Source organism: Lipotes vexillifer, unplaced genomic scaffold (genome assembly GCF_000442215.2).
Source record: "Lipotes vexillifer unplaced genomic scaffold, Lipotes_vexillifer_v1.1 scaffold817, whole genome shotgun sequence".
In the NCBI taxonomy this organism is placed as follows: Eukaryota; Metazoa; Chordata; class Mammalia; order Artiodactyla; family Lipotidae; genus Lipotes; species Lipotes vexillifer.
In genome coordinates this window covers 371,751-396,014 of record NW_006799071.1, presented here as the reverse complement: position 1 = coordinate 396,014, position 24,264 = coordinate 371,751, and the positions used below count along the sequence as shown (strand labels likewise).

The 24,264-nt window shown below is 35.9% G+C and overlaps 1 protein-coding gene across 1 annotated transcript in view; it reads right to left on the bottom strand.

Moving 5' to 3' along the window:
* The window catches only part of SLC2A13 (solute carrier family 2 member 13), a 441,864-nt gene that overhangs the window by 335,196 nt on the left and 82,404 nt on the right, over window positions 1-24,264 (bottom strand). Inside the window, exon 2 of the mRNA XM_007471477.1 lies at window positions 16,668-16,827. Coding sequence (XP_007471539.1) covers window positions 16,668-16,827 — 160 coding nt within the window. The remainder of the gene's footprint in view (window positions 1-16,667; window positions 16,828-24,264) is intronic.

The window sequence follows — 24,264 nt, the reverse complement described above, 5'->3', positions numbered from 1 at the left end:
TGAAAGTCAAGCTGTAACAGAAAGACTATCATAGCTAAGGGAACTGTATTACAAAATATTATATTTAAAACAAATTGTATAAAATTATTTTTATGGCTCTTAAGGTGCTGAATTCTACTAAGGGAAGACATTTTCACTCTGTGAAAAGCACAGTAAAGATTTTTTGGACACTGCAGTCATTTAGCCAAATATCCTCCTAATAGGCCATGACAGCATTAATGTGCAATTCAATAATCACTTCCTTACCTGTCTCTAGACCTCGTGTTGTTAAAAGTATACATTTTTAAACCAAATCCTCATGTTACATTTTTCTAGTCCTAGAGAATCTTGATATTTTTCAAAACAGTAAGATGAGCTCAGTCAACATCTCTGAAACTGTCCTCGGTACAGGGAGGATTTTTAGCAATATTCTCTAATAATACCTCAAACTGTCTTATAATAAACTGAAAAAAATCAAATGACAAATCTGTATTTGTTATTCCAATAGTTTTACCTCCATCCTCTATCTTCTAGCTTGCATTCTGTTTATATCTATTTGCTATTAATTTGGAAATCAAGAATGGTTAGCCCATTCTAAGAGCACAAGTCAATTAGAGGAATACTGTATCATAGATACTAAGCATAATGCTATGCTTTATTCTTTAAAACTCTACAGTTTCAAATTGGCATTCTTTCACATATAAATACAAAATAAACTTTAAACCTTTTTTTTCCTGAAACATTTCATTGAAAATAGAAAGGGTTAAGAGTTAGAGTAAGTAAATTCTTTGAAAATGTTACTTTTTGAAGATTTACTGTGCTTGCTTTGAAAGCTAAGGCTGAACTTGCCATCTGGGATGTTATTCAGCTGTTTACCCAGCAAACATCTGAATGTGAGTTAAGTACCAAACTCTAAGCCAATCATTAAACAATTGAGCATCATGAATGAACTTAACCAGAGAGAGTGCATTACTGTGTAAATCCAAAAACATCTCCCCTAGCTCAACTTTCCAATGATCCCTATCATTATACACTTTTTAAGTTTCCCCTTAAAAAGGCATAACCCCATCCCTTCAAACCACATCCAAGAACACCGTCCTTCAGCCCTATATCTAGAGCTACCCAACTTCATTGTTCAAGAGTCCTACGGATTTTGAGTTTTTTTATAAACTTTAAGTAATAATCACATGAGTAATGCATTTACTCCGAGATCCCTATTCTTGGATTTACAAAAGAAACAGCCATCTTTAAATATCAACGATAAAATAATTACTCGATAGTCATCAAACATGAATTGTAATTTATATATGTTCTTTCTTAATGCAAGTTTTAAATGTAAGAAGATAACACTGAATTTAACTACCTGCTATAGTTACAACAACTTACTTGATAATATATTTTAAAATTTTTCTTCATCACTCACAAATCCATTTCAATAGATAAGAAATTAAAATAAGAAAATACTGCCTAAGAAAGGCTACAAATGAACTTACCTACAAAACCGAAATAGAGTTACAGATGTAGAAAATAAACTTATGCTTACTGGGGGTTAAGGGGTGGAGGAGGGATGAATTGGAAGACTGGGATTGACACATACACACTATGATATATAAAACAGATAACTAATAAGGACCTACTGTATAGCACTGGGAACTCTACTCAGTACTCCGTAATGGCTTATATGGGAAAAGAATATAAAAAAGAGCAGATATATGTATTTGTACAACAGATTCACTTTGCTGTACATCTGAAACTAACACACACTGTAAATGAATCATACCTCAATAAAATTTTTAAAAAAGAAAGAAAATACTGCCTAATTGAGACCTCAGGCTAATAAGTTAATTTTCCTCTGCCATTAAGGGCCATGTAGAATATTAACATCAATGACTGATACACTTCAAAATCTGATGGTGGTTAGAGAGCAAACAGGAGACACAAAGCTGGGGGTACATAATAAAAAAATCAATGTGTCAAGTTGGATTCTTTCAAGTAAAAAGGTGATGTGATACATCACCAGCAAATGAGCAATTTTTATGTTACCTAGTAAATGAGTCTATGTAAACTGTTAAAAAATTCATAGCCATAGATGTAAACATATATATAAGCCAAAGAAAATATTAACTCTAGCTACATAGTTAGGGGAAAATCTCTCAAAGTAATTTTTTTTTTTTTTTTTGGCTGTGTTGGGTCTTCGTTTCTGTGCGAGGGCTTTCTCTAGTTGCGGCAAGCGGGGGCCACTCTTCATCGCGGTGCGCGGGCCTCTCACTATCGTGGCCTCTCTTTGTTGCGGAGCACAGGCTCCAGACGCGCAGGCTCAGTAGTTGTGGCTCACAGGCCCAGCTGCTCTGCGGCATGTGGGATCTTCCCAGACCAGGGCTCGAACCCATGTCCCCTGAACTGGCAGGCAGACTCTCAACCACTGTGCCACCAGGGAAGCCCCTCTCTCAAAGTAATTTGATATCAGTACATAAGGCAAATGGCTTGGCCGAGGTTATTTAGTGCTGTGGTCACAGCAGAAGCAGCAAGATACACTTGCTTTAATAGAATAAGATTAGATGCTATTTAAATAAATGAATGTGGTATTTTGCAGAGATATTAGATAGTTTTAAACAACATGGCAAAATGCATTAAGATGTACAAAATTCACAGTATGAGTGCTGAAAATAATGCGTGCACGACCATACCTATATACACACCCTTTTTTTTTCAAACTCTGAATATCTTCCATATGCAAACCTCTATGTTTGGGATTTTGAAGATACAGAAATGACTAAGAGATATTCCCTTGCTTCAAGGAGCTCATACCTACTAATCATGGAACAAAACTGGATAATTGCTATGACTGAGATTTGGGCACAGTGTAAGAGTAAGGAGAAAAGTTATTTCAACAGAGGATATTAGAAAAAGTGTCACGGCAGAAACAACATTTAAATTATCACTGACCACTGCAGAAAAGGAATATAATGGAAGGAGCCAACATAAGGTTGAAATTAACTTTTTTTAGGCAAAATTTGCATATAATAAAATGAGATCCAAGGTGTACCATTCTATGTGTGTGTGTATATATATATATGTGTGTGTGTGTATGTATATATATATATATATATATATATATATATATATATCCTTGTAACTACCATCCCAATCAAGAAACAGAACATTTCCATCATCCCAGAAAGTTCCCTCATACCTTACCCCCTTCCAGTCAATCCCCATTGCCTTAGACAATCACTGATCGAATTTCTGTCCCCATAGCTAATTCTGCATATTGATGAACTTCATACGGAATCTTAGAGACCATACTTCTTTGTATCTAGCTTCTTTCAATCTTTTTTTTCTTTTTTTTTTTCCGGTACGCGGGCCTCTAACTGCTGTGGCCTCTCCCGTTGCGGAGCACAGGCTCCGGACGCACAGGCCCAGCGGCCATGGCTCACGGGCCCAGACGCTCCACGGCATGTGGGATCTTCCCGGACCGGGGCACGAACCCGTGTCCCCTGCATCGGCAGGTGGACTCTCAACCACTGCGCCACCAGGGAAGCCCCAATCTTGTTTTTGAGATACATCCATTCTTTCTGATCCACAGATTTATCAATCCTTACCAGTCTCATTGGTTTAGCTTTATAGTAAGTCTTGAAATCAGAGAGTGAATCATCCAACTTCTTCTTCAAGATGGTTTTGGCATTCTAGGTCCTTTACTTTTCTGTAAAAATTTTAGAATCTACTTGTCCTTTTCAGTGAATATGAATGAATGTAAGTGGTGATAGCGGACATCTTTGTCTTGAATTCCATCAGAAGGGAAAGCATTCAGGCTTTCCCCATTGAGTATAAAGCTGGCTGCAGGTTTTTTTGTAGATGCCCTTTATTAAATTCAAGAAGTGCTCTTCCATTCTAGTTTGCAGAAAGGTTTTATCATAAATAAAGGTTATTCTGTCAAATGTTTTCCTGCATATATTGAGATAGATCCTTTAGGTTTTCCTCCTTTAAACAATTTCAACATGGTGACTTGCACAAAATAATTTTCATATGGTAAACAAACTGACTTTTCTGAGAAAACCACCTTGGTCAGTTTATATAAAAGGATTTATTATTCTTTTATATATTATTGGGTTTGATGTTACTAATATTTTAAGGATACTTTCAATCTGTGTCTAGAATTTTCTTTGCTTGTAACAACTTAAGTCACTTACAGAACTAACAAGCCATGAATCCGAACCACTGCCTTTCCCAGTGTACTGGAATCTCCATTACCACCAAAAGTGCAGCCCATCCAGGTCACTGCTGGCCTTTAACAGTCTCAGAAGGACAGAAACAAAATTAAGTAAAGTGTATTCAGCAGCAATTTCAAGAAGAGCCTCATTCAATTTGTTATAGGAATGGGTAGCCCTTAGGTATAATATCTAACATAAAATGTACTGGAGTTTGTTATGATATACTTTAATATTTAACATATACTTATGAATTACTGAGAATCTATGTCACTATTGAATGTACTAAAAAAAAACTGGACAATTAAATGAGGCAGGACTAATTTCAGAAAAAAAAAAAGCCACAATATTAGTTATGCCGGCCTCAAAACTCAGCCAGGAAGTACTCCTTCTACCTCTATTTTCTTAAAGCTTTTGTTTAAGCTTGGAGATATTTATTCTCTAATGTTTTATTTAATTCACCAGTGAAACCATCTGGGCCTGAAGTTAGCTTTTCAGGTAGGTTACTAGCAATGATTCGACTTAATAAATATAGGAATATTCAGATTTTCCATTTTACCTTGTGTTGGTTTTTAGTAGAGTTATGATTTTCAAGCAGTATGTCCATTCGATCTATGTTGTTGACTTTATGGGCACAAAGTTGTTCAAAGTATTCCCTCACTATCATTATGTCCATAGAAATGATGTGCTTTTTCTCCTGATATTGATAATTTGTGCTTTATCTTTTTAAATCAGTTATAATCAGTTTACCAATTTTATTAGTAATTCCAAAGAACCAACATTATTTTTCTATTGTTTGTCTGCTTTGTATTACATTGACTTCTATTCTTTATTAACACCTTTTGTTTCATTTGGTTTTAATATGCTCATATTTTTCTAGCTTAACATGAAACTTAGATCATTTGACTCCTCTAATAAAATCACTTTAGTTATATATTATGTTCTAAGCACAGTTGAAACTGCATTCTACAAATTTTGATATATTTTATTTTCTTTGAATTCAAAACTGTTTTCTAATTTTCCTTCTGACGTCTCCTTAAATCCATGAGTTATTTAGAACATGCTGCTTTTTTTTTTTTTTTGCAGTACGCGGGCCTCTCACTGATGTGGCCTCTCCTGTTGTGGAGCACAGGCTCTGGACGCGCAGGCCCAGCGGCCATGGCTCACGGGCCTATCCGCTCCACGGCATGTGGGATCTTCCCGGACCGGGGCACGAACCCATGTCCCCTGCATCAACAGGCGGACTCCCAACCACTGTGCCACCAGGGAAGCCCCTAGAACATGCTGCTTTAATTTCCAAATATTTGAAGCTTTTCTGGCTATTTTATTGATGTCTAGTTTAATTCTGCTATGGTCAGAGGACATATTCTATAAGAGTCATTTTTAAAATTTATTAACATTTATTTTATGATTCAGGATATGGCCAATTTTACAGAATGTCTGATGTGAATTTGAAAAAGAATGTGTACGATGCAGCTGTTGGGTGTAGCTATCCACAAATGTCAATTATGCCTAGGCAATTAAGAGTGTTTTCCAGTTTTTCTACAAACATTTTTTGTCTAGTTGTCCTATCAGTTGCTAAGAAAAGAGTTAAAAATTTTCCGAATATGAGCCTGAATTTGTCTATTTCTTCCTTTAGTTCTGCAATTTTTAAATTGTGATAAAGTATACAAAATAAAATTTCCGATTTTAATCATATTTAAGTGTATAGATCTGCAGCATTAAGTACATTCACAATGTTGTACAACCACCATCTGTTAATTTTTGTTGATGCATTTTGAAGTAAACTATACATTCTTTATCATTTTTAATTCTGATGAATTGACTCTTATCATTATGAAATGTCCTCTTCACCTCTGGTAATACCACTTGTCTTAAGGTCTACTTTGTGTGATTATTAATATAGCACACAAACTTTCTTATACTTACTGTTTGCATAGTCTATCTTTTGTCATCCTTTCACTTTTAACCTATCTATAGCATTTTACTTAAAGTGTATCTCTTTACACAATATAAATCTGTGCCATGCTTTTTGTACACAATGATAATTTTTTACATTTAATGTAACTGTTGCTGTAACTGGATTTTAAGTCTACCATTTTGCTATCTGCTTGCTATTTGTCCCATCTGCTATTTATTTTTTTCTTTCTTATTTTTTTTTAATATTTATTATTTATTTATTTATTTTTGGCTGTGTTGGATCTTTATTGCTGCACACGGGCTTTCTCTAACTGCGGCAAGCAGGGGCTACTATTCGTTGCAGTGTGCGGGCTTCTCATTGCCGTGGCTTCTCTTGCTGTGGAGCACAGGCTCTAGGCCCGCAGGCTTCAGTAGTTGTGGCACGTGGGCTCAGTAGCTGTGGTGCAGAGCACAGGCTCAGTAGTTGTTGCACACGGGCTTAGTTGCTCTGCGGCATGTGGGATCTTCCTGGACCAGGGTTTGAACCTGTGTCCCCTGCATTGGCAGGCGGATTCTTAACCACTGCACCATCAGGGAAGTCCCTATTTATTTTTTTCTTGCCTTTGTTCATATTATCCAAATATCTTAAGTGTTTCATTTTAATTCTTATAATGGCTTCTTAGCTGTATCCTTTTGTAATCCATTCTAGTGATTGTTCTCAGGATAAGACATGCATCTTAACTTATCAGTCTACCTAGAGATAACACTGTAACTCTTCACAAACATGTATAATTCTATTTACTGACCCCAATTTTTCTGCTATTGTCATCATATATTTTATAACTTATATACATTACAAATTGCACAATAAATTTAAATGTAAACAGTCATATGTCTTTCAAAAAATGAAGAGGAGAAAAAAACAAATTCCTTTATATTTGGTCTCTTATTGATAGCCACTACTTTTCCTCCCTACTGTAGATGGATGAGCTTTCATCTAGTATCATTTCCCTTCAGTCTGAAAATTTTCCTTAGCATTTCTTATAATGCAGGAGGTCTAGCGGTGACAATTTGTCCTAACTTTATTTGAAGATGTCTTTATAAGCATAATCTTGAGGTTTGCCTATATTGACCAATTTTTCTTTCAATTATGGGTCACATTTTCTGTTTATTTGCATATCTAATAATTTTTAATGTGTTTTGGGTATTGTGGATAAACTCTGGAGACTCTAGATTTTGTTTTCTTCTGAAGAACACTCACTTTTTTATTAGGCACCTTATATCTGTGGAAGCTTGGTTTTACACTTGGCTAGTGTAAATCTGTTTTCAGTTTTGGCTTGGCCTTAGGGGAAATTCCTTAATCACACAACAAGTCTTACTCCTAAGGCTGGTGCTTCTTTGATTTCCGTGGAAACTCGAGCTGTTGGCCCCTCTAACCTGGCAGGTTTCAAATTCCAAATATGTCCTTCCTCCTTTGGGCAGGAAATAAAATCTGTCTCATCTTTCACTGTCTTCTAACTGTTGCTTTCTGCAGGCTCCATGGAATTGCCCCTGTAATATTCACAGTTCAGGGATCTGTAAAACATTGGTAGCAAATTAATATTCAGATTTGGTGGCTTCCTCCTCTCTGGGTCATTCTTTTCCTGGATTTTACCCCTTAAATTTCAGCTGCTCTGGCCATCCCAAACTCTAGCCACTTATACCACAAGCCAATAAAACTGTAGTTTTCTTCTTAAGTTCTCACTGCCCAGCATCATGGATTGAGGGTTGCCCTCTGAGAAAAAGTCATAGGTGTAGATCTCACCATGAACTGTTCCCTTCAAGGATCAAATCCCCCTTTAGTTTCTTGGTGCTGGAGCTCTTCAGTGTTTTAAACATTTTTTTTTTATTCTGTCTATGACTTATAATGGTTACCTTCAGGGGACGTTAGTCTTAACGCCAATCAGTCTCATTAGCAAACTATATTAACTTTTCACCTGGAAAATTCAGACAGTTGAATGTGGGGGCGATTTTTATTGCCAGCTTTATGCAGGATAGAGACCCAACATAAGATTTTTCTGGAGATAACAGCAAACAATACCTAGGAACATTTAAGAGTCTAAAAGTATGTTCACAGCTACTAAAACTCATTTGATCCTCACAATAACACTGTACAATTGCTGAAGCATTAGCTAATGAGGATGTCAGTGCTTAGATAAAGCAATGTATGTGTTGTTAAAGCAAGTCTCAACTCTCTTCTGTCCACTATACCTTTATGATAAACAGTCATATATATATCTTGTATCTTAATTCTGTCAATAATAAAATTACAAATATCTTCAGTAGTAAGATATTTACTTGTTAACCAAATCCATCTATCTTAAAATGGCCAATGTCATAAATAATAAGAGTACTTTCCCCGGCATAAATTTATTTAGAAATATCACCCTCTTTTAAATATGATTCTGAAAATCATCTTATTGGCATGGTTTTTAAATTGTAAAATATTATGGGGGAGAGAAGCTCAAAAATTTTTTAATCTAATGTTGATTTTTTTAAAATTATTTTCTAAGACTGTCAATAAACAAACCTGAACTCAATGTGCTGTTAGAGAGTGCAATGGATTTAAAGTTCTAATCATACCTGTTAAGACTAGCCTTCCCACTTCACTCTCAAACTCCCAAACAGTAATCATGGCCCTCCCAGTAGCCACTCTAAACTTCTCGCCATTGCCCAAACATGACTTGCTCTTTTACACTATAGGGCCTTTGAAAATTATATTTCACCTAGAGTTTCCCACTCCCTCACTCTGCCTCAAACTCTTTTATTCATAAAAGACTCAGCTCAAATATCATTCCATTTGTGAAGCTAAGTTATTTATTCCCCGAGAGCTCCCATAACACTATCATTTACTTAACATGCTGACGAAAAGCCTCTCCTTCATTAGTCTGTGAGGTGCTTGATTGCTTAAGGACAGGAACATTTCTTATTGAGCTTTCTATCTTTAGTATCAAGTACAACAGGAGTATGTAGTAGGTGCCAAAAATTTTTTTTGAATGACTGAATGATTTCCATACTAACTGATGTCTCCAAGAGTATCACGTCAGTACCTCACACCAATATTCTGGCAGTACTCTCACAATAGGTTCTCTGAACCCACCCAAGAGTCAAGAATTCCAATAAATTCTGGACCTCACTACCATGTTAATCACTGGCTAACATTATGGCATGAACTGCTTAAAAAGTAATAGCTTCCCTTTGTCTGTAGATAAAATTTCAAAACCTCCAGCCTAGAATTCATAGACCTCTACAGTCTGCCTCCAATCTACCATGTACATCTTAACTTCAGTTTCAAGCCTCCTGATCCTACCCTCATCCATCCTACTCTCTGTTCTCATTTTTACCTCAGTCCACATGAATCCTGCCAATTCTTCAAAGCTCAGCACAAGTCTCACATTGTCCATGAATTAGCCTGGTGATACTCCAGAAAAATATCTAATATAGATGTAACTAGCACTAATACCTTGTGCTTTTCATTCAACACCTGTATTACCTCAATTTTTCCTTCTTCAGCTGAAAAAAGAAAAAGAAAACAAAAGAACATCATGTGAATGATGAAACATGCAAAAATACCCAGTATACTTTGCAAATAGCTGTATATAGTCTAGTGAGGTGGAATAAGATAACTGTAATTTAAAAAAATTAAACCTGAGAATCAGTAAAAGTCAATATAAAGGAGAATTCAGCCCTTCTATAGATATACCATTCTTTTTAATATAAATCACGTGATGATTTATGTAATTATAAACAGAGGAACACTCATTTGAAAATCAGCTCTATCCAAGAGAGAAGAGCAAAGAATGTCCTGGGGCCCAGAGAGGTACATTATTTTGAGAGATGTAAATTTTCATAGAGTCAGAAACCAGTTTTCTTTCTCTGATTTTTATGCTCAGTAAGAAATATTTACAATTAATAATTTAGTTTTTCATCTACTTGCAAAGATATCTATTCCCCAGCATAAATTAAAGAATTGGTATTTTGGTTTATAATATCTTTTTACTTTCGTTAAGAGTCTCTTCCCTGGAGCCCAGTCAATTTCAGCTAATAAACATTTAGTAAGCCTTTACTATGTTCCAGACCCTTTCCTAGACCTAAAAATGAGTACAAGGTCAACGACATTAAAAAGCTCTAAAGTGAATTAGAAGAAATAGACAAAATAAGCAACTGGTTCAAAAAAAATGGTGAGTATAAAAGTGAAGCCACGTATAAAGTATTATGAAAAGGCAAAGGAACAAAGACAGTTTCACATGATATACAAGCAAAAGATTTAAAAGAGGAACAAGAACTGAACCAGTAAAGCAGGACAGAGTAGAAAGACATTAGAGTCAAAGTGAGCAGAAGGAAAAAAACAAACATGAAAAAGCAAGATGTGACTAGTGTATACAGTTTATAGGCATAAACCTATGTTGTATAAAGAAGCAAGGAAGGAAGTAATAATGAATTTAAAAATCTAGGAAAGCAGGCATGGATTGCATAATGAAAGGCACTACAAGCCATGATGAAGAGACTGATTCTTTTCCTGTAGGAAATGGGGAGTCTTGGAAGCATTTTAGCAGTGGCATGTCCAGCTAAGTGTTTTAGACCGATAATGGTGGTGGTGAAGTTCACTTTACTATATGTTTATAGAGTGCCAGGCTTTAACTCGGCAATTAGAGAAAACCATGTGCCATATTGTGAAGCAATTATACTCCAATAAAAATGTTAAAAAAAAAAAAACAGAAAGAAAACCTTTCTTTGCCTGAGGTATAGTGAGTAAATCTCACTATGTTCAATAAGCACAATTCAAAAAATTAGCACAGGAAAGGGCAAACAGTGATAAAACGTCATGTCATTAGTGTTAACTACCAAAATAACTGTCATCTTTATAAGCACTATAAAATATTAGACAAAAATAAAATCTTTCTCAATATTATTAGTCATCAGGGAAATGGAAATCAAAATCACAACAAGATGCCACTTCATACCCACTGAGATGACTATAATTGAAAAAGAGATAATAATTGTTTACTAAGATATGGAAAAACTGGAACTCACACATTGCTAAATAGGAATGTGAAATAGTGCAGCTACTATGGAGAACAATCTTGCAGTTCCTCCAAAGGTAAACATAGTTACCATATGACCTAGCAATTCTACTCCTAGGTATACACCCAAGAGAACTGAAAATATATGCCCACCCTGAAACTTGTACACAAATGTTCAGAGCAGCATTATTTTCAATAGCCAAAAAAGTGGAAACCACTCAAATGTCCATCAACAGACAAATGGCTAAACAAAATGTGGTATATCCACATTACTTGCCAATAAAAAGAAATGAAGTACTGACACATGCTACAATATGGATGAACCTTAAAAACATGCTAAGTGAAAGAAGCCAGTCACAATGGACCACATATTGATACATGAAATACCCAGAATAGGCAACTCTATAAGGAAAAAGGTAGATTAATAGTTGCCTAGAGCTGGGAGGAGCTGGGAAGTTGGATGATGACAGCTATGGGGTACAAGTTTTCTTTTTGGGGTAATAAAAATGTTCAAAATTTAATTGTAGTGATGACTGCACAACTCTGTAAACATACTGAAAGCCACTGAATTGTACATTGTAAATGGGTGAATTGAATCGTGTATTATATTTCAATAAAGTTATTTTTAAAAACTTAATCTTTACTGATATTTTCAAAATCCTTATTTCCTCTTTCTTATGGAGCCCAATGATATTCTTCCCAGTATAGTAGTAATATGACACTACAGTGCTACAAAAGTATCAGCAGGCAATCTTCTACTGGCAATTTTTTCTAGAAAAGCTTATCTTTCAACAGTTCAGCAAAAAACAATTTATTTCTATGACATCCAAACAATAAGAGAACAGAAGCTTTGACCCATCTGACACAAAGGGTGATTTAGTCTTTCAACAACCTCAACATCTAAGAAGTTTTTCTGTCAGTTTTGTCTTCTGTATATCTTAATCTTATCACTATCATAAAAATTATCAGTAATCATATTTTAGATTTTAAACACTTAGAAGCAGAATGAGGGAAAAGGTGGCTACATTTCAACTAAGAAGAACTGGCTCTAATCTATACCACGTAATAACCATGTGGTCTCAGGCAAATATTTAACTTCTCTGAGCATTTTTAAAATCTACAAATAGGGAATAATACTAGTTGCACCAGCCTCTCAAGGTTTTGATGAAGATCAAATGATATTCACTAACAGACTCTAAAACTGTTCATCAGTGTAAAGTGAACTAGTTAATCTGGGACGCTAGGTATATAGTATGACATCAAATGTTAGTAACTTAAAGTAGAGTTTCAGAGAAATAAAAGTCAAAAAGGCCAATAAAAAAGAAACAGTGTTTCCCTGGTGGCGCAGTGGTTGAGAGTCCACCTGCCGATGCAGGGGACACGGCTTCGTGCCCCGGTCCGGGAAGATCCCACATGCCGCAGAGCGGCTGGGCCCGGTGAGCCATGGCCGCTGAGCCTGCGCGTCCGGAGCCTGTGCTCTGCAACGGGTTAGGCCACAACAGTGAGAGGCTCGCGTACCACAAAAAAAAAAAAAAAAAAAAAAAGGAAACAAAATGTTAACATATTCAAGCTCTTGGAATGTAGGAAACATTTTACTTTATGATACATGAAAATATGAGTATGAGAAAAAAAATTTATATGAAACATTTAAAACCACAATTCCTTAGAACTTTTGGAATACATGGCCACAAAATGATGAATTATCTATTGTTATAATCATGAGTAAGTTATAATTGCTGATAATTCTAATGTTGATGCTTAGGTAATACTCCAATTTTCACTTGCTTGTAACCACATTCCTATGAGTCCAGGAGTCAGATGAGGTAAACACACAGCTAAGGATGCTGAAAAATAGAAGAAAATAGTACACAGAAAATTCACTTGTAAGAAAAAACGTAGACACATTTGCATGTATACACAAATAAACATGTATTTGTACAAAAACTAAGTGGATTCAAAGTGATCTGATATGTTAATGCACTGGTCTGAATACTAGCCCAAGCTTGTTTTCCATCCTCTTATTTTATTTTTTCACCCCTGGGTTCTCCAATATTATGGGAAAAATTCACACAGGTGTGCTACTTCACTTTACTGCAAATATCTGCCTCCAACATCAGCTGGGATCTCATGGTTATTTGGAAAATCATTTTTGTCTTTAGTCTTTTCCTTCTTGTACTTTCTACGGTAGATATAAGCATTTTAACATTTTTTTTTCTCTAGGCCTCTGCCCTAGCACCTCCAAGCCACAACTTTATTGGTTAAGAAACCAGAGGTCTCAGAATGGGTTTCCTTCAACCTCCCTTACAATTTACCTCTAGTAGCACCCATCTTCTATGCATTCATCAGAATAGTAAATAATAACGTGATTCATCATTTATTCAGTATTTGCCATGTGCCAAACACTGTGCTGAGTACGTTATATACAATAATTAATTTAGATCCCACAATAACCTTACAAGATAAGCATCTTTGGTCGTATTTTTTACAATGACAAAAGTGAATTTCAGGGGAACTAAGTAACCTGTCCAAAGTTTGTAGCTAATTACTCACTGAAAACAGATTTAAATCCAGCTCTATCACTATGTCACCCTGCCTCTCAAAAGTGTTCTAATGCCTATCCTAAGGCCTCCACTTCTGCACAGGGATACTACATTCATAAATTATTTTCACTACTGTATCTTTCTTTCTTTCCTAACCCAGTACTGAGAAAAGGTACCTAAATTGCTATATTTAAGTGGTGCTGGGAAAACTGGACAGCCACAAGCAAAAGAATAAATCTTATACCATACACAAAATTAACTCAAAATGGATTAAAAACTTGAACAGAAGACCTGAAATCATAACACTCCTAGAAGAAAACATAGGCAGTAAACTCCTTGAGATAGGTCTTGGAGATAAATTTTGAATCTGAGAACAAAAGTAAAAGCAACAAAAGCAAACATAAATAAGTGGGACTATATCATACTAAAAAGCACAACAAAAGAGACCATCAACAAAATGAAGAGGCAGCCTACTGAATGGGAGAAAATATTTGCAAATCACATATTTGATAAGGGGTTAATATCCAAAATATATAAAGATTTCATACAAACTCAACAGCAAAAACGCAAACAATCTTATTAAAAAATGAGCAGAGCATCTGAATAGACATTTTTTCCAAAGAAGACATTCAGATGGCCAACAGGTAGATGAAAAGATGCTCAAAATCACTAATCATCAAGAAAATGCAAATCAAAACCACAATGAGCTATCACCTCACACCTGTTAGGATGGCTATCATCAAAAAGACAAGAGATAACAACTGTTGGTGAGGATGTAGAGAAAAGGGAACCCTTGTGCATTGTTGGTGGGATTGTAAAATGGTGCAGCCACTGTGGAAAACAGTATGGAGGTTGCTCAAAAAATTAAAAATAGAACTACCATAAGATCCAGCAATTTTACTTCTGCATATTTATCTGAAGAAAATGAAAACACTAATTCAAAAAGATACGTATATCTGTATTCCCATGTTCACTGCAGCATTATTTATAATAGCCAAGATTTGGAAACAACCTAATTGTCCACCATTGATGGATAAAGAAAATGTGGTATATATACACACAGTGGAATACTATTCCATCATAAAAAAGAGTGAAATCTTGCCATTTGCAACATGGATGGACGTCAAGGGCACTATGCTACATGAAATAAGACAGATAAAGACAAACACTGTATGAGCTTTCTTATATGTGGAATCTAAGAAAAAAAAAGCAAAATAAAAAAGCAAATAAACAAAAACCCAAGCTCATATATACAGAGAACAGACTAGGGGTTTCCAGACGTGGTGGGTGGGGGATGGGGGAAATGGGTAAACTCTCTTTTTAGTTTAAATAAATTGCTTAATTTTTAAAATTAATTTAAAAAATATATAAAAATAAATTGTGATACTTGGATTAAAAACATGACTCATGTAATTTATGTTTTCATTTAAAAACAGATTTTTAATAAAATCAGATATATATTTCTATATTGGTTACATTAATAAAATTCCTTAACAAAATGTAAATAGATAATTTAGATCTTAAAGCTATGTGGGGTTGAAAGATTAACTGACTTCCACTGAGCTTCCAGGAAAAACTCAAAACATCAGGTTATGCTGGTAACAAGTTATCATCTCCCGCTTTCTGTTCTTCTACAGAGTGGAAAAGAAAGATGAAGTTCTTGCCTCTTCAATTTTTCAGTAATTTCTCACTTTTTCGGAGATTCATTCCTTCAGAAGTAGAAAGTGGTTTAGCAACATGTGCAGACACAGCTGATATTTTAAAGAAATGTGTCCTCTCTTTAATGGTCCAGACAAACATACACCCTAACTGCCTTTAGTGAGTTTTCTCACATGACTTTTTTTTTTTTTTTTTTTTTTTTTTTTTGTGATACGTGGGCCTCTCACTGTTGTGGCCTCTCCCGTTGTGGAGCACAGGCTCCGGATGCGCAGGCCCAGCGGCCGTGGCTCACGGGCCCAGCCGCTCCGCGGCATGTGGGATCTTCCCGGGCCGGGGCACGAACCCGCGTCCCCTGCATTGGCAGGCGGAGTCTCAACCACTGCGCCACCAGGGAAGCCCTCTCACATGACTTTTAACAAAACTTCATCAGCCTAAGTGTTCAATAGCTTCGATTTACTGTGCTGCTTACATATGTAAGTTTAATTCCCTACATCCACATAGCAGCAAACCCTTTTTCTTCAGCTGTTAAGAATTAACTTCAATACTTTAAGCACCATGCTAACACACCAGAGTCTGTCTTGTGGAATATTTTCTCTCCAGCACCTATACAGAGTATAGGGAAATTTTATTAAAATTTAAAACCCTGGAAGGGTTACATGAATCTGTTGTTTTGAATACCATGAAGTATATCAAAATCCAGAGCCCATAATATCTTTAAGCTTTAACATAAGATCAGTTTGTTTTACAATATTAGGTTTGAAAATATTTTAAAGCAGTTTATAAAACATTTTTCTCATCTCTTTTGATTCAAAGTAAGCCAAATAATGATCATAAATAATCTGTGTATTTTAAGTTTTACATATATAACAGCTTTTTATATAACTAAACCTGTACCTTTAAAGACTGAGTTTTCTTTCATTCAGATTAGAATGTAGCTATCTAAATCCCAAAAGGATGTTAGTTATATCTGCAGCTCATAAACAGCTTGTCAATCACTGATACAATTCAAAAACTCCATGCATATTTATTGCTGCATTCATTTTTAAACAAATATTGCAAAATATTACACACAGTGTGAGCAATGTCACCTAAATGCTAAAACACCCTGTTAATATCAATTCTTAATGGTAGGTTCCTTGTCTATCATTAAAATAAATATCAGCTTCTTGTCCACTTTCAGTTTTGCTGAATGCCATCATATAAATTAGCTATAATGATTCAAAATACCCTATGTTTCTTCTATCATTTCTCAATTTTTCTTCCATCCCCTAAATACTCATAATTTATTTGAAAATTAAATGTAAGAACTATTTACAGACCTCCATCCATCTTTCTGGAGATAACTGAAGGCTCCATCAACAACACTTGCAAAGAACTGCCCTCCCGTGATGAAGAGGGTATTAATGGTGACTAATCGACCTCTTAAATTGGGGGGTGAGACCTCAGCGATGTACACTGGCACTGTCATAGAAGCAATGCCTATAAAGAAACAATAAAAAGTAAACATTAGACATTTATCCAAGATTTCTGTTGTCATAGATATTAAGACAGATTAAGACATACACACACATATACGGGCTTAGTTTTCTACTTTAAACAAAGGTTTACCACATATTTAAAGTTTTTGTTTATAAGTAGTGACTACTGCAGATAAGATGTGAGATACCAATCTGAGTATCATTTTTCATATTATCACTAGAAAGTCTATGAACGAAAGTACCCCAAGAGATCTCAGATAACTTTAGAATGCATGTCAGTATGCTTTATAACTTTTTGAAGACTAAAAATAGGAAAATGCTCTCTAGATAGAATATAATTATTGAAATATTGTTGGTTCATATGGAAATGTAATCAGACAATGGTGAGAATAAAAAATTATCCCAAAATACATATTAACTATTCAAAGTCATCATTTCCATAGACACACCAAAACTCTTAATTGGTTTACTAATTAGATGTCTGTACATTAAATCACCTTACTCAAATGGCTAGATGTACATTTCAGAAACAGCTTACAAAGGATAATATCTTGGGGATTTACAGTCTTCAAAAACAGATGATCTTAACCATAAAATAGATGGTTTTGTGGATAACGTGTATTTGGTTATATACGCTTTAAACTTTTTTCTATATAAAATTAATACAGCATAATCTATGGTAGCAATTCTCAAACTTCATAGATCACTAGAATCACTTGTGTGTCTTTTTTTAAAAATGAAGATGCTACAGATTCAATGCAATCCCTATCAATCTACCAATGGCATTTTTCACAGAACTAGAACAAAAAATTTCACAATCTGTATGGAAACACAAAAGGCCCCAAATGGCCAAAGCAATCTTGAGAAAGAAAAGCGGAGCTGGAGGAATCAGGTTCCCTGAGTTCAGACTATACTACAAAGCTACAGTAATCAAGACAGTATGGTACTGGCACAAAAACAGAAATATAGATCAATCGAACAAGATAGAAAGCCCAGAGATAAACCCACGCACATATGGTCACCTTATCTTTGATAAAGGAGGCAAGAGTATACAGTGGAGAAAAGACAGCCTCTTCAATAAGTGGTGCTGGGAAAACTGGACAGCTACATGGAAAAGAATGAAATTAGAACACTCCTTAGTACCATACAAAAAAATAAACTCAAAATGGATTAAAGACCTAAATGCAAGGCTAGACACTATAAAACTCTCAGAGGAAAAAATAGACAGAACACTCTATGGCATAAATCACAGCAAGATCCTTTTTGACCCACCTCCTAGAGAAATGGAAATGAAAACAAAAATAAACAAATGGGACCTAATGAAACTTAGAAGCTTTTGCACAGCAAAGGAAACTGTAAACAAGATGAAAAGACAACCTTCAGAATGGGAGAAAATATCTGCAAATGAAGCAAGTAACAAAGGGTTAATCTCCAAAATATACAAGCAGCTCATGTCATGCAGCTCAATATCAGAAAAACAAACAACCCAATCCAAAAATGGGCAGAAGACCTAAATAGACATTTCTTCAAAGAAGATATACAGATTGCCAACAAACACATGAAAGGATGCTCAACATCACTAATCATTAGAGAAATGCCAATCAAAACTACAATGAGGTATCACCTCACACCAATCAGAATGGCCATCATCAAAAAATCTACAAACAATAAATGCTGGAGAGGGTGTGGCGAAAAGGGACCCCTTTTGCACTGTTGGTGGGAATGTAAACTGATACAGCCACTATGGAGAACAGTATGCAGGTTCCTTAAAAAACTAAAAATAGAGCTACCATACAACCCAGCAATCCCACTACTGGGCATATACCCTGAGAAAACCATAACTGAAAAAGAGTCATTTACCACAATGTTCATTGCAGCACTATTTACAGTAGCCAGGACATGGAAGCCACCTAAGTGTCCATCAACAGATGAATGGATAAAGAAGATGTGGCACATATATAAAATGGAATACTACTCAGCAATAAAAAGAAATGAAATTGAGTTATTTGTAGTGAGGTGGATGGACCTAGAGACTGTTATACAGAATGAAGTAAGTCAGAAAGAGAAAAACAAATACCATACGCTAGCACATATATATGGAATCAAAAAAAAAATCATTCTGGAGAAGCTAGGGGCAGGACAGGAATAAAGACATAGACGTAGAGAATGGTCTTGAGGACACGGGGAGAGGGAAGGGTAAGCTGGGACAAAGTGAGAGAGTGGCATGGACATATATGCACTACAAATTATATTATGTAGAAATGTAAAATAGATCGTTAGTAGGAAGCAGCTGAATAGCATAGGGAGATCAACTCTGTGCTTTGTGTCCACCTAGATGGGTGGGATAGGAGGGTGGGAGCAAGGGAGACGCAAGAGGGAGGAGATATGGGGATATATGTATATATATAGCTGATTCACTTTGTTATGCAGCAGAAAGTAACACACCATTGTAAAGCAATTATACTCCAATAAAGATGTTTTAAAAATACATAAGTAAATAAATAAATAAAATGAAATGCAGATGCGTTCACCGCACCCACCCAAATCTATTAAGTAGAAAACTACAGAGGAGATGAGACTGTCTTTTAAAAATCCTCCAGGTGATCCTGATGCTCACCACATATTTAAAAAACTACAGTTCTATGGTATATAACTTTGAGCTAATCCTAAATTATTTCTTAAGAGAAAATCTTTGCCCTGCTGGCCATATCCAGCTCACCTCTCAGTGGTACTTCCAATTTCCAGACATGTCTGGTTATTTAACATAAATCTAATATCTAATCAACAATCAGCAAAAGCATAGTGAAAAAAAGGATTATCTAAAGTAATTAAATCTTTTTTATATTTGTAGATACTATAAACAGATACCCAGTTTAAGCAAGAACATCAATGGGTTGCATAATAGACCCGTGTAGAATTGTTTTTAATGAATTGATCTTTATGATGTCAAAAAATAGCCTGCTGTTATTGAAGGCATCAGCACTAAGAAATCCTGTGGCTGTGTTTTCTGTACAAGGGCTGAAAAGTTGCCATTTACCATTTACCACATTCCGACAAAGGAGAAACTCCTCTCTAGTCTCAGCAGCTGCAATGTTGTGTTTCTCAATAACTGACTTCTGTTAGTTTATGGGCACTATAAATCACATAGCCATCTTTTAACTCCCTTTTTATGTAGAAGTCAGAGAGGCACACCTCTACCAAGTGTTTTGGACTTCATGGTATTTATTCTGTGAACTAAATTCCTTCCTGATGCCACAATCATCTCCAATTTCATCTATTTTAAATATTTTTTTGCTATATGTTTATTTGCTTTGTTCAAAGGTAGAACAAATAAACAGATCAAGAAGATTTATTTAAATAGTACATATATCTACTTCTGGAATATTCACTGTATTGTTGCAAAACTACTGTTAAGCATTTATTGAGTTTGCACACAAGTCAGACCATTAAGTCTCAGAACTATATACTCTATTTTCTACCAATGTTATTTGCTACTGTAGTGCTTGTCGGTATATGGTGATGGTGAAAAAAATCATATGATTTTATGAGTTTCATAACATAATAAGCAAATGTTAGTAGACAAACTATGAATAGTCGTTATAAATGAATCATCACCTAAACTGCTGAAAGTTTCCATCTGACTGCTAATCAATTTAATAGCACAGACTACTCTAAATCGACTTTTATTTAACTTGGAAAGAGGAAACAGCTGCAAATGTTGACCTGTTAACTGTATATTCTTTTTAGTTCTTTTATGATTAGAACATCTCAATAAACTTTCAAAATCAGATAACAGTAACTGATTAGATTTCTTTTTCTGCTTTGGTCTGGCTGTAATTCAGCTGCTCTCTTTAGCCAGAGTTTACTCAGCCACCTAGCAGGGGACTTGAGCATGGGAAATCAGCACTGTAGTTTTAGGCAGCACAAGCTTTTCACAAAGCCCTTAGATTTCACTTGATAGCAAACGCAGAGATGTCCTCAGGCCCTTATAAATGTTGATTATGAAAAATAAATACCAGAACATTGAAAAGTAAATGGCAAATGGAAAAGACTAAAAAACTATAAAAGACTCACTGGATTTAGAGTTGGAAAGAATCCCAAAAGATCTGTCCAAGTGCTCACACTGACTTAATGCTGTTACAACTGCCTACATCCCATTAGATATTACAGATGGACTGATTATTTTATTTAATCGTCAGAACATCCCTATAAAGGACATATAGTTATCCCCACTTTACAGAGAAGGACCTTACCCCAGGTCATACAGGTAAGTAGAAACAGAATTTGAATCAAAGATTCCAGAAATCAATTTTGAAAGCACCATGACTACAGTGACTGTCCCACAGAGGGGGGTAGGCTCCAGAAACAGTGGGTTTAAATTCCAGCCTTGCCACTTACCAGCTGGCTAAGTCTGGACAACTTATTTAACCTTTCTGGGTCTCTAGTTCATTTATAAATTGGAAGAATAAAAGTAACTCCTTCATAGGAGTTGAGATGATTCAATAAGTTAGTAGCGTGAAAGAACTTAAAATTGTGCCTAGCATACAGAAAATAATAATGTCAGCAGTTATTTTTATTATTACAATACCTCTACTTATGAGTATGCCAACTTTTTTGATTCAGTGTGACCTTGTTAGGTGCTGGGATTATCAAGATGAGAAGTAAACAAAAATACTGCCCCTGCTATAAAGGAAGCCACACACAGCCCTACTCACAAAAACATGCAATCAAATAATTTCAAAATACCATGGTAAGGGACACAGTGCAGCTACACATTGGTTTCTATTTTGAGGTGCTGACAATGATTAAGTGGTAGCTAGGAAGGACTGGGAAGACAATTCTGCAAAGAAGAGCACAGGCTTAAAAAATATGAAATCACATTTCCTCAGGGGTAAATAGAGTGTGAAGCAGAATATGTATGGAGATGAGAGACAGACAAAGCCCAAATCATGGAAGAAGTATCCTTTAATCAGCAAGTGCTCAACTAATACCTGATCTGAGCTGGGCACTGAGCTAACCACGAGGGATGAAGTGCTACAGGAGAGAGCACTTCATCCCTCGTGGAGCTTAGGATCTACTGTGCAAAATGTGTGGGAACAAGCAATTAGATTTCAAGAGCAATGGGTCTCATCAGAGGGACTGGGCCCAGCCTGAGGAGTCAGAGAAACTTTGGATGAGGAGGTTGGGGGGCAGGGTGGACAGTGAGGAGGGTGAAAGATACTTTAGACAACCAGACAAGCTTAGACAAAGGCCTTGAGGCAGGACAGGAAGAAATGCATCCTGTTGAGGAAGGGACTATTTTTAGAGACATAAGCAGAGACCAACCAGAGTATACAGGATCTTAGAGGCCATTATTAAGGGCTTGGTACTCAGAAACCTTTGAACAGTGTAAAGGAGGAAAAGGCATGATCAGGTTCATGTTTTTAAAGGATCATTCTGGTTGGAGCACGGAAAACGGATTGCTGGGGAACAAGGAGTTCAGTGGCAGCAGTAGATATGGAATAAAATGGAGAGACTCTAGAAGTATGTATTCAGTATCGAGGCTGAAGAGAACGTGAATGGAACTGTGAAGGAGAGGAAAAATTTGAGGATGATGTTCAGATGTCCGGAATAAGCAACTAGAAGCACGATAGATACTTGGCGTGAAGATATTAGAGGAGAAGCAAATTTGTGTGGAAGATAGTAAGGTCAAGTTTTAGACAGGCTGAGTCAGAGGTGCTCTGTGAAATATACGAGTAGAGAACAAGTAGAACACTCTACAAGTACGTTGGGAATATAGATTATTTACATGTAAGTGTTCCCAGCCTCCTCTTTTCTCCTACCCAAATAAGAGCCTTTGCCAAACTAACTAACCTTTCCTTCCTCTCTCATCCTCAAGCGAGAATCTGGTGTTTGCCGCCTAGTTCTTGGGCTGTTATAATGCTAGGCAAAAAAGGATGAAGAAAACATGAGCCAAAGATCTGGTTTGTGAGAAGTTCAAATGAAAAAAGACTGCAGGGAGTTGTGAGTGAGAGTCTCAGACCTAGCATGGAAAAATAGGAGCCCATAACATAAGGACTGACTGAGGTTGGACTCGGGGCGGGAGTGGATAAAAGATTTTTTGAAATATTGCTGAATTATAACCTCCATGCTATTATATTCTTCGAGACTCAAGTAAGGAGTAGTATTACTATTTAATTACGTTTAGTTGCTGGACTGTATTTCTTTAAATGCAATTCCAAACTGAGACTGGACTGGGCCCAGTGGAGTCTGGGAGTTATACAAATACCTGGAGCTCAAAAGATGGTTCTGTGTGAATGGTACATATAACGGAAACCATGGGAAGGATGAGATTTCCCAGAAATGGAACCCGAGAAGAATGCCTAGAACTGAGTCCTGAAAAATTCCAATATTTAAGAAGGAAGAAAGAAAAGAAGTGACCAGCAAGCATCTACCTTACCCTTGAATACTATATTATTTTCTACAATCTTTTTATGTTACCATTTTGTATTTCATGTAAGGTCATCCTTTCAATAGGTCGGTGGGACAGGTATCATTCACTATCCCCTTAGGAAAGGTAAAGAACCCCAGCCTCAGAGGCAGACAATAAGAAGTTTTCATAAAGTCCTATAGCAAGTTAACATCAAAGTGGATCTCATAGACTCACATCCCCTAATCTTTGTAAAATGTCACTGGAAGACGGACTGCCGTGCCTCTGTTTCAAATGTGACCCTTTGGGAATTTCTCAGGAACATTTTATTTTTGGCCCTATTACCTTAGTGAGCACATATGAACTTCGAGGGGCAGAAGAGTCTCCTCTCTTCCCTGCTCCTACTACCTGCTATGTGACTTACTGCCAGCAGGTGTCATGTTAAAGAGCTCAGAAGAATTAGTAAGAAAAATGAGAACTGAATGTGATTTACTGTATAATTTCAAGCTAGACAAGTTTAAAGTCTCCTTTCATAAAACTGCCTTATGAAAATGGAGAACTATAAAAGAATGCCAATGATCAGGAAGAGTAGTAGTAGGCTCCATGTTCACTACTCACATTTGTCCAATATGCAAATGTGAAGCACAGGCCCTGTTAACTCACTTTGCTGTCAATAAAACAACCTGGCAAGCCATCATTTGTGGATTTCTAAACATGATATCTACTCTGGAAAAACCTTCAACATTAAGGCTATGTCACCCCAAAATCTCCTTTCCACTTTGGGGAAACAACAAAGCTCACTATTCTTATGAAGGACAGTTAAGTAATATTGTATGAGATCCTGCAAATTAAGAACTAAGTGCTTCACAAATGGATGTAATTAATGATATTTAAAGTTTAGGAGTATTCTATAAAGAGCTTTTGATTTCTGCCCTATTCAAATCACTAATTAAATAAAATAAATATCTCAACAAGAAAGAACAAATTCTTAATTATCCATACTAAACTCATGAATTGAAATTAACATAA